General features: G+C 42.9%; 1 protein-coding gene across 2 annotated transcripts in view; it reads left to right on the top strand.

Annotated features, from left to right (window-relative positions):
• Positions 1 to 12,670, top strand: part of TSPAN8 (tetraspanin 8) — a 43,972-nt gene that overhangs the window by 17,378 nt on the left and 13,924 nt on the right. For both annotated transcript variants that reach the window (XM_075600240.1, XM_075600239.1), the window contains 2 exons: positions 3,560 to 3,622; positions 11,755 to 11,886. In XM_075600240.1, the coding sequence (XP_075456355.1) occupies positions 3,560 to 3,622; positions 11,755 to 11,886 (195 nt within the window). The remainder of the gene's footprint in view (positions 1 to 3,559; positions 3,623 to 11,754; positions 11,887 to 12,670) is intronic.

Below are 12,670 nucleotides of genomic sequence, written 5' to 3' on the forward strand. Positions count from 1 at the left end.
GTTGTTGTAGTATAAGTATAACAGCATAGAAGGTATCCGGATACAATGTTACCAGTAACTGTTGACCTGCAAACCACAGATCTTAACACAAGTAGCAAGGAGAATAAGGGTATGAATACAGATACCTGTACAGGATGCAGTACATGGCAAGTGATTCTGATTGCCCCTTTTGCTAATGGCTCCTAAAAATTATCACTCATGTTGAGTCTGTAGAGCAATAGTAGGAGAATGATTGAACACTAAGAAAAATACATAGCTACTGTATGCCGTGCAGCAGAGTCTATTGGCGTGCACTCGCGCTGTGTGAAAAACACGTCTGCTGCTTCTGACCCTCATAGAATTTTTGCCCGATAGCTGTTTCACCTGACAGCTTCTTCTTCCTCCGGGAAGAAGGTTATATGAGGGTATTTTCCTTACGGTTTAAACTATTGGCGCTGTACCCCCCTGTCTGCTCCCCCCGGTGCTTGCGCCCCGCTGCCTTGTTTTCCAGCTTCAAATGATGCCGTGGGGACATGTGATGTCACTCTGTGACCCCACGGTGTCATTTGATGCCGCGTTGCCATGGTGACGTGTCACCACGCTTCTGATTCCCAATAAGTTGAGAGTTGCAGAGGCCTCACGCGATTCCCCCGTGCCCCCCCAGGAAAATCTCGTGCCCCCAGTTTGCACACCTCTGCCTTACAGTATACCCGAATAACACACTCACAATCCGGTATAATATAACTCCTTTACTGTGGTCCCACAGAAGGCATAGAATAATACTCATAACATAAGGCACAGTAATAACAATAATAAGAGTAATATAGTCCTGGGGTAGTTAGCCACAATTGTACCTAAGTGCTCAGGCACCTGTAACCCAGTGTCCAGCAAGCAACCCCTCCTAGTGTGTGTGAGGGCAGCACTACACTCTCTCTTTGTGTTGATGCACAATACCTTCCTGGCTTAAGTTCCAGCCAGGCCACACTTCCCAGCAAGGGCAAGAATAGCATCAGGGTCCCACAATGCAGGGTCTCCAACAACAAACCCCTCACACCTTAAGGTCCGGGTGATGGCTGATCCACAGGCTGCTGGGGGAAGCCTCCCTCTTCACACCAATCTGCTCTGCTATGCTCTGTCCATAACAGGAGCTACCTATTCATAGGGCAAGCCCTGCACACTTCTCTGCGGTGAAGGAAAAATATCTGGTGCCTAGGGGCAGGCTTGGGCCCAGTCTGGGAGCTTGGCAGGCTCCCCAGAACACTACCTTTGTCTTCCCTGGCTCCGGATACTCTGACAAGGTCACCCCTGTACCGCGGAGGAAACCCTGTCTCTCTTAGCCCGTTCCTTCCGGTCGCACCAACCCCAAGATTGCCGCCGCATTACACATTACAGTGTCTAGAGGGCCATGCCAACCATAACATGGCCGACGCAATGCTGCAGCTTCTCCTGCACTACGGAGTTGTTCTCCCCCCAGGAGGTAAGAAGGGGGATCCTTGTTACAACAAAATAAAGCAAAATGGGCTCAGTAAAAATAATTACCCCTGAATTGAAAACTGGTTGATGGATAAACATAGATTTGTCGTAAATGGAACGTTTTCAGGTTGGGCTAAAGTTGTGATTGTAATACCGCGAGGATTGGTACTGGGACCCCTGATTGTTAACATGTTTATTAATGACCTTGAGGTTGGCATAGAGAGCACAGTCTCCATCTTTGCTGCCAGAGCAGGATGTAGTTTCTGTCTTGAAGGACTTGGATAGACTGGAAACTTGGACAGGTAAATGACAGATGAGGTTTAATACATATAAATGTAAGGTTATTATGCATTTCGGAAACAAATATACACAACCCCCCACCTCCCCAAATATATACAACCCCCACCTCCCCAAATATATACAAACCCCCCAAATACATAAAAAAACACTTCCCCAATACATATAAAAAAAAGACCGCCTATACATATTTAAAAAAAATCCAATACATATAAAAAAATAAAACCCAATGTATATATGAAAAAACCCCAATGCATATAAAAAAGTCCCAAGACTTATAAAGAAGCCCTCACTCCCTCCCAATACATATAAAAGACCCCCCCAATACATATAAAAAGACCTCCACTCCCCCAATACATATAAAAGACCCCCCCCAATACATATAAAAAGACCCCCACCCCCAATATATATAACAAGACCCCCCCACTCCCCCAATACATATAAAAGACTCCCACCCCCCAATACATATGAAAAGACCATCACACCCCCAATACATATAAAAAGACCCCCACTCCCCCCAATACTCATAAAAAAGAAGACATATATTGGGGATGGTCGGGACCGGTTGCTGCGGGGTCCAGCAGCCGGTGAATGGTCTGAGGAGCCGTCTGGCTGGGGAGGGCGCTGGGTGCAGACCCGGGCCATGGAGGATGGTAGATGCCTGTAGGGGGGTGAGGGGAAGAGGAAGGGAAAGGATCCTAAGAGGGACTGAGGGGTGGGGAAGAATGCTGGGCGTAGGGCCTGGCTGGAGGAGGCAATGGGATGCCAGTAGGGGGCCTGAGGATGGTGGGGGGTTGAGCCTTTGGATGGTCTGTGGGGGCATGTGGACAGTGGGGGGGAGCCTGGGGAGCGTGGCTTGGGACTCAGGGAGAATGTGGATTAGGACCCGGCCGCCCAGGCCACTACTGCAGGCGGAGCCTGGAGGATGCCGGTAGGAGGGGAAAGGGGGAGGGGAAAAGATCCGTTGGGTCTGGGACTGAAGCGTGGGGAAGGATGCCGGGTGGTAGGGCCTGGTTGGGGGAGCCGAGGGGGTGCCGGTAGGGGCCTGGGGACGGTAGGGGGATGAGCTGGGGAGTGTGGGTTAGGGCCCGGCAGACCCACCCTGTTGACGGCACTGGCAGTATAAAGGATACAGGATCATAGCTTAAAGTTGGGGGAAATGGGGATTTCACCAGCAATAAAAGAAATGGTACTTGACAATAAGGGCAGTTAAAATGTGGAATTCATTGCCAATGGAGACTGTAATGGCAGATACAATAGATATCTTCAGAAAAGGTTGGAAATCTTTTGAGAAAGAAAAAGTATACAGGGATATACTATACCAAATAAGTAAACATGGGAGGGATGTTGATCAGGTCTGATTGCCAAAATTTGGAGTTAGGAAGGAATGTATTTTTCCCTTATGAGATATCATTAGATAGGGGTTTTGGTTGCCTTACTTTGGATCAATATACTATAAATATAAATATGGAATAATGTATCTGTCATCTAAATTTAGCATACTGTAGGTTGAACTTGATGGACATATGTCTTTTTTCAACCTCATCTACTATGTAACTGTGTAACTATTATAATGGCGACCACTGGACTGCTGCTTGAAAAATAGAATTTGTGGTTCAAGTACCTGCCCCTCATAATATAAAGAAGTTTTGGTAAAGTGGAAATAACTAAAAATATTTATACTATTGGGAAGCTGTACAAAGAATGATGTCATCATACAGCTCTGTATGTTCATGAATTAACCCTGAAGTGATCTTTTTAGGAGTATTTGTTCTTTTTGTAGCAATAATATTTCATTTTTATTTTCTAGGTGTGTGGTTGCATTATTTTGGGTGTCTCCATATGGCTACGTGTCAGTAAAGATGCTCAAAAGGTAAATATATATTTTAAAATAAGAACACTTTATTAATTTGCTTTTCTTTATTTTGCATCTATTGGAATTCTGTTGTTTTGGGTCATTGAATGACATTACATTTTATGGGTTAACACATTCTCCTCCTCTGTCGATCTTTCTGTCGGCGTACCCCAGGGGTCTTCCAGGGGTCTGCCATGGGACCGCTTCTCTTTTCTCTTTACACACTCTCTCTAGGTGACTTATCACATCTCTTGGGTTCAAATATAACCTCTATACTGATGACACTCACATTTACATTTCAACTTCTGACCTTACACCTGCTGTACAGACCAAAGTCTCTGAATGTCTCTCCGCTATATCATCCTGGATGGCCCTTCGGTGACTCAAACTTAACATGTCAAAGACATAGCTCCTCATACTTCCTCCCAAGCCTTCCTCCCAGTGCCCCCATCTACATTACTGTTGACAGTACTATCATACACCCAGTATCACAATCCCGCTGCTTAGGGGTCACATTTGACTCCTCCCTGACATTCTCCTCTCACATTCACAATGTAGGCTAAAAAAACTGTCATTTTTTCCATTGCAAAGATACACCATTTCCTCTATTGCCCTACTGCTAACATTTCAACGCAGGCCCTTATTCTCTCCCGTCTCGACAGTTCTAACCTTCTGCTGTCTGGCCTTCCTGCCTCTCACCTGTCAACCCTACAATCTATCCTATTTGCTTCTGCTAGAATCACTTTACTCTCTCCTAAATCTGTCTCAGCATCTCTGCTGAAATCCCTCTCCTGGTTTCCCATTAAATCCTGTATTACTAACAAAATTCTCCTCCTCTCTTTAAAGCTATATGCTCTTCTGCTCCTCCTTACATCTCAGCCCTAATTTCTTGCTATACACCTGCTTGACTCTTGCGTTCTGCCCAAGGATGTCTTCTGTCTACCCCTTTTGTATCTAAAGTCCTCTCCCACCTAAAACCCTTCTCACTCAATGCCGAACAGCTCTGGAATGCCCATCCCTAATTTCTGACTGGCACTCTCTCTCTCGACCTTTAGGACCTTTCTTAAAACATACATCTTTAATGAAGCATACAGTAGGGGTAGCTCCGCTGGCTGACACTATACATATTACACGTATATGTACTGACTTTTGCCCCTTGCAGACGCACTTACCAGAACCCTCTGCCCCCCCCCCCTCCACTGTCTCTTTCTTTCTACTTTCCTATTGTTTTGTCTGAAGCACTTATTCCCAATATGTGTTATAATATTATGTCCCGTGTATTGTAAAGCACTATGTGCCTGGATGGCGCTATTTTAATAAAGATATACATACATTCCCATGAAACCACCCCCATGGCAAATTGAAAACTGATTTCATCTACTGTAAATTTGGTACTCTGTAGCTCTTCAATGTATTACTGTACCCAGTGACTGGATTACAGTGTTTTTCATTTCAGTAATACCTAAAGTGTATTTATGTAATAGAGAAAATACAGAATTTACTCCTGATACAAGATCATTTCCCTCTTGTTTATGTCCTTACGTCTTAAGCTCAAAGACTTAGGGCCTCATGCAGTAAGCCCCGATAAGGCTTTTTCGGCATTTTATAGCCGTTTTTTGCCCCCCTGATTCAGTAAGCCCCGATAAGTGGGAATTATCGGCAACTTTTCTTGCGAAAAAAATTTTTTCGCCACCCGGCTGCCGATAAGCCACTTATCGGGACTTTTTTTTCCCGCCTGAATTCAGTAAGCCCCGATCAGCTTTTTGGTGCTGATCGGCAGGCCAGATTGGAGATTTTATGGCCAATCCAGCCCGCCAACTAAAGTTGGCAACTTGCTGAAGGAGAAGCATCGGCAAGGGCGACACTTAGGAAAAATCAGCCCTTTTTCCTGCCTGTGATTGATGCCGGGGGTCTCCGGAGCTGATACCCGCACCGGAGCCCCCCGGCATGCATCCGAGGCAGGAAAAAGGCATTTAAAAGCCACTTCATTACCTTAGCGGCTAACCGCTAAGGCAATGAAGGGGTTAACCCACCGTGCCAGCGTTATTGTGGGTAGCGGGGATGGGTGAGGGGGGTATTTGGCCCTGGGTGTGAGTTTAGGACTTGTGGGGGGGATGCGGGGGCACTTAACCCCTTCACGACCGTAGCGGTTAATACCGCAACGGTCCTGAAGGGGTTAAGGCCTCCCGCTACCCACCCGCAAGCCCTAAACAACCACCGTTGGGGCTAATGCCCCCTTCACACACCCCCACTACCCACAATAATAAAAAAAAAACACCCCAGCACCACAATAACGAATTAAATAAATAATTAAATAATTATATATATATATATATATATATATATATATATATATATATATATATATATATATATACCCAACAACACCTATACCCCCCTAACATACAGTATAGTAATGGGCAGAATGACTATTATCCACAAATGGATAATAGTGCAGTTGTCCATTTACAATACTTACACAACAATAAAGACTTTAAATACATATAGCACTCACCCATGTCCCACTGCCACGATGAAGGCCATCCTCATCTTCATCCTGCCCATGCCCCATCCGCTTCTGCAAAACAAACACAAGAATTACAACATCCAAATTAATGTCCCCTAACCCCTTAATCACCATAGCGGTTATTAACCGCTACAGTTATTAAGGGGTTAAGCCACCATCACCCACATACCCTCCCCCACAAAGCCCCCCAACCACCCTCACCCAATACCCACAGGGGAGTCCTACCAAATACCCTTGGGCCTAATACCCCCTCCCCCAGCACATACAGTACAATAATGTGCCAAATAACTATTATCCACATAGGGATAATACATTATTTGGCCATTATTAAACACATTCAATAACGTTAAAATGTAAATAAAATTGTACTAACCTCATCAATAAGAAGTCTCCGTCGCCAGCATCATCCTTGGGGTCCGTTGCCAACATTAGAAATAGCCACAACATTTCAATATCATTAACATAACACTGAACCCCTTAATCACCTTATCGGGTACTAACCTGAAAGGTAATTAAGGGGTGAAGCCATCCTGCAATGCCTACAACAGTTATGCATAACATCTTCAGTGAAATAAAAACCAATTGCCTAACCAAATTCCATTTAATCATTCAATCTGTAGGCTCACATGCCTCATAAAACATTGCATTTACAGTGTATACATGTAGCATAACATGTAAACTGCATGTACACGCTGCAAATCAATGTTAACAATACAATAATGCCACTCAAATCGCCATACATCACAAGAAGTATATTATTTAATACAATAAACTCACCATCAATGAATTACCACACATCAATTACATCCCTAAACAATTAAAATACCATCCATACCAATTACACAATGAACTAAAGCTATCCTAACAGAGAACCACTTCAAAACATAGAAAAAAGTACACCAACAAATACAATATACTAAAGCAAGGCTTTCCATATCCTATTGTACGGCCTGGAAGCCCAAAACTTACATCTGTCTAAAAATAAAATACATTTAGCACACATCAATGCATAGCCACAATGATTAACAATACAGAATTAGAAGCTTTAACAACACTATCATTTCTTACCCTGTATATATATCTGTACACATACATACAGACATACATACAGTGGGAAGAAATGATATGCATTATAAAAAATGAAAACATGAAAAAGCAACACAAAAAACAGTTACATTAAGTACATTTCTTTATTTAACTTACCATTACTTGCCCCCACCAACTCCCGTTGATCAGCTTACTCACGAACCAATCCACGACACCATCCACGACACCATCCAGGAACAAATCCACGACACAATCCAGGAACAAATCCACGAACCAAACCAGGAACCAATCCAAGAACAAGTGCAGGAACCAATCCAGGAAGCAAGCCACGAAGAAATCCAAGAAACAATCCACGACACGATCCAGGAACAGGAACCCATAAAAGAAAAGAAAAAAACAAATTAAACATTAAAATAATAAAACATGACAATCAAGGGTTGTACTAGTTTTATTCTTAGTGAATCTGTATTACAATACCTTGTTCCGGGGTCTTCTTGACATCCGGTGCCACGCCCTGGTCTTCAATCTTCAGGAGGAGGTCCGTCCTCCTCGGCATCTGCCTTCAAAATGAGACGACATAGGCTTTTATAGGCCTATGACGTCACATTTGTCGTCATATGGTTCCCACGGCCCTGATTGGGCCGTGAAAACCATGTGTTTTGGCCGATGTAAAAAAATTGATGACGTCACTTAAAGGCAATGCCAGCACAGCCAATCAGAATGGCTTTGCTGCTATTGCCTTTAAGAAAACGTCATGAAATGACACATGGCCGGACTCACATGGTACTTGAACCAATCAGAGTAGGGATGGAGTTCCCACGCTCTGATTGGCTGGCTTACCATGTGAGTCCGGCCATGTGTCATTTCATGACGTTTTCTTAAAGGCAATAGCAGCAAAGCCATTCTGATTGGCTGTGCTGGCATTGCCTTTAAGTGACGTCATCAATTTTTTTACATCGGCCAAAACACATGGTTTTCACGGCCCAATCAGGGCCGTGGGAACCATATGACGACAAATGTGACGTCATAGGCCTATAAAAGCCTATGTCGTCTCATTTTGAAGGCAGATGCCGAGGAGGACGGACCACCTCCTGAAGATTGAAGACCAGGGCGTGGCACCGGATGTCAAGAAGACCCCGGAACAAGGTATTGTAATACAGATTCACTAAGAATAAAACTAGTACAACCCTTGATTGTCATGTTTTATTATTTTAATGTTTAATTTGTTTTTTTCTTTTCTTTTATGGGTTCCTGTTCCTGGATCGTGTCGTGGATTGTTTCTTGGATTTCTTCGTGGCTTGCTTCCTGGATTGGTTCCTGCACTTGTTCTTGGATTGGTTCCTGGTTTGGTTCGTGGATTTGTTCCTGGATTGTGTCGTGGATTTGTTCCTGGATGGTGTCGTGGATGGTGTCGTGGATTGGTTCGTGAGTAAGCTGATCAACGGGAGTCGGTGGGGGCAAGTAATGGTAAGTTAAATAAAGAAATGTACTTAATGTAACTGTTTTTTGTGTTGCTTTTTCATGTTTTCATTTTTTATAATGCATATCATTTCTTCCCACTGTATGTATGTCTGTATGTATGTGTACAGATATATATACAGGGTAAGAAATGATAGTGTTGTTAAAGCTTCTAATTCTGTATTGTTAATCATTGTGGCTATGCATTGATGTGTGCTAAATGTATTTTATTTTTAGACAGATGTAAGTTTTGGGCTTCCAGGCCGTACAATAGGATATGGAAAGCCTTGCTTTAGTATATTGTATTTGTTGGTGTACTTTTTTCTATGTTTTGAAGTGGTTCTCTGTTAGGATAGCTTTAGTTCATTGTGTAATTGGTATGGATGGTATTTTAATTGTTTAGGGATGTAATTGATGTGTGGTAATTCATTGATGGTGAGTTTATTGTATTAAATAATATACTTCTTGTGATGTATGGCGATTTGAGTGGCATTATTGTATTGTTAACATTGATTTGCAGCGTGTACATGCAGTTTACATGTTATGCTACATGTATACACTGTAAATGCAATGTTTTATGAGGCATGTGAGCCTACAGATTGAATGATTAAATGGAATTTGGTTAGGCAATTGGTTTTTATTTCACTGAAGATGTTATGCATAACTGTTGTAGGCATTGCAGGATGGCTTCACCCCTTAATTACCTTTCAGGTTAGTACCCAATAAGGTGATTAAGGGGTTCAGTGTTATGTTAATGATATTGAAATGTTGTGGCTATTTCTAATGTTGGCAACGGACCCCAAGGATGATGCTGGCGACGGAGACTTCTTATTGATGAGGTTAGTACAATTTTATTTACATTTTAACGTTATTGAATGTGTTTAATAATGGCCAAATAATGTATTATCCCTATGTGGATAATAGTTATTTGGCACATTATTGTACTGTATGTGCTGGGGGAGGGGGTATTAGGCCCAAGGGTATTTGGTAGGACTCCCCTGTGGGTATTGGGTGAGGGTGGTTGGGGGGCTTTGTGGGGGAGGGTATGTGGGTGATGGTGGCTTAACCCCTTAATAACTGTAGCGGTTAATAACCGCTATGGTGATTAAGGGGTTAGGGGACATTAATTTGGATGTTGTAATTCTTGTGTTTGTTTTGCAGAAGCGGATGGGGCATGGGCAGGATGAAGATGAGGATGGCCTTCATCGTGGCAGTGGGACATGGGTGAGTGCTATATGTATTTAAAGTCTTTATTGTTGTGTAAGTATTGTAAATGGACAAGTGCACTATTATCCATTTGTGGATAATAGTCATTCTGCCCATTACTATACTGTATGTTGTGTATTGCTGCTATGTTTATTGGGGGCATTTGTCCCCAATAAACATGCTACTATGCGTTAACCCCTTCATTGCCTTAGCGGCTATCCGCTATGGTAATGAAGCAGCATTAATGTATTTTAATAATATTGTGCGGAAGCAGGAGGCCCCCTGAGCTGAAGCGCATTTATTTGTGGCTCAGAGACCCCCTGCCTCCCGAGTTACAGGCCCCGGTTTGGGCCATCGGTTACAGTGTGGACGCCATGTTTATTGCGGGGACGCTATAAACATGGCGGCGACACTGCCACCCGATGACACATACCGGGGCCTGTAACTCGGGAAGCAGGGGGTCCCTGGTCCACAAAGCAATGCGGTTCAGCTCAGGGGACCCCCTGCTCACTGTACAGTATAATTAAAAAGACATTCATGCTGCTTCATTACCGTTGCACATAGCCGCCAAGGTAAGGAACGAGTCTTTATTGATGTGTGTGTGTTTTATTTATACTATACATGTGCAGAGGGTCTCCGGAGCAGAACAGCGTTGGTTTGAGGTCCGGGGACCCCCTGCCCCCCGAGATACAGGCCCCTTTATGGGGTGCCGGTATCCCTCTGGTTTGTTTACAGGCCGCGGTCACGTGATCGGGACCTTTAAACGCTGAGGGATACCGGCACCTCATAAAGGGGCCTGTATCTCGGGGGGCAGGGGGTCCCCGGACCTCAAACCAATGCGGTTCAGCTCCGAAGACCCCCTGCACATGTAGAGTATAAATAAAAGTTGTTTTTAAATACTTTTTTTGGTGCCGAAGTTTGCGCTGAGAGAGCGGCTTGTCTCTCTCAGCTGCAAACATCTATCGGCACCAAAGGCTTATCGGGAGCCTTATCGGGAGCCAGGCTGTATCGCCACAGCTCATCGGCAGCTTTGCTTTCGCAGTGCTTCAGCAGGGATCGGAAGGATTCGGCCCTTACTGAATACTGCGAGGGCAAATCGCCCAAAAAATACATTTTCGCAATTCGTGCCGAAAATTTTGTATCGGGGCTTACTGCATGAGGCCCTTAGTTAGATTCTTTGAGAGGAGCTGTTATTAATGGAAACTTCATGTATCATGTTGTTAACCTAACTTAACATCACAATAAGACTAGACTAATGGTGTATCTTCAAAGGACACTGACATGAGGTTAAGCCATGTTTTTCCCATAAAGAGCATAGTGTTAACTGCATTAGACGTTACATGCAAATTATATTTAAAGGAGGAGTTATCATAACATCTCCTAGCCACTAAAGTCTGATAAGTTTATTGCGGGAAATTAATGCTACGGAACTTAAGTTAAACCTAAACTTGCTGTTACTCCTATCCAAACACTGAAATTGGGCTGTTAGGCGTCACCCAATACTGGCATAACGTAATTTTATTGGAAGAGAAAGCAATGTTTCGGCTACAATTTTTAGGTTGATGTAAATGAGATCTAGTTTGGGTGTTGTTTTTGCATATTATTAGCTTTCAGGATAACTGTATGAAATCTGTAATTTGAGTTTCTTACATATGATGCCTATATCTTAAGCAGAAACGTTATCACCACCTGCTCACACCGGATGGACATAAATAACACAACATATAATGGATACTATTATTACTATATACTCAACTCAAAATGACCCTGTATGATGTTGTTGAGGTAGACCACATGAACATTTTAATTCTTCTTTTTTTGTCCTACACCTGGGAAACATTTAACTGTTTGCAAGATAATATTTAGAACACAGTATGATAGTTCTTATTTGGTTTGCTTTACATCATTTCAGGAGTTGGGTCTACAAGATGGTGGGTTTCTTTCAGCAGTTGACCTAATGATTGCAGTGGGTGCAATAATCATGGTCCTTGGATTCTTGGGATGCTGCGGTGCCATAAAGGAAAGTGGGTGTTTGCTGCTTCTGGTTAGTGTTTGCATTTATTACCATTGAATTATATGACGTTTATCATACTTGGTTTTAGACTGAGGTTATAATAATTGGTTGAAGTTTTGGCGCATGTGTTTTTTTAATCCACACAATCTAGATCTTTGCTTACAATGTAAACATATATGTAAAATTCTTACAGTACAAGAGGTTGGTCATAGTACCAATGTCGACACATCCTTTTTATATATGTACAGTATATACAGATGTAACAGAAACACTACTGCCCCCAGTGCCGGAAGATTATCGCTGCGGGGGGTCAGATCCTGAAGTATGGACCTCCCCACAATGCAACTGCAGAAGCACTATAAATGATTTTCTGGTTCTAATAATGACAATCAGATTACTCTCTGAATCAACATTCTTCCCATGTATACTTATTTGGTATATCACTGTATACCTTTCCCATCTAAAAGATGTCCAACCTTTTTTGAAGATACTGTATCTATTGTATCTGCCATCACAGTCTCCATGGGTAATGAATTCCACATTGTAACTGCCCTTACTGTAAATAACCCTTTCCTTTGTTGCTGGTGAAATCTCCTTTCCTCCAACCTTAACGGATGACCGAAGTCCTTTTTTACTGCCCGTGGGATGAATAGTTCTTTTGAAAGATTTTTGTATTGACCCTGAATATATTTGCATATACTGTAGTTATCATATCCCCTCTAAGTGACCTCTTTTCTAATTTAAACAAGTCTAATGTAGCTAGCCTCTCCTTAGAAGTCAGATTTTCAATTCCCTTTATTAATTTGTTGGTTCC

The sequence above is a fragment of the Ascaphus truei genome, chromosome 5, assembly GCF_040206685.1.
Source record: "Ascaphus truei isolate aAscTru1 chromosome 5, aAscTru1.hap1, whole genome shotgun sequence".
Classification (NCBI taxonomy): domain Eukaryota; kingdom Metazoa; phylum Chordata; class Amphibia; order Anura; family Ascaphidae; genus Ascaphus; species Ascaphus truei.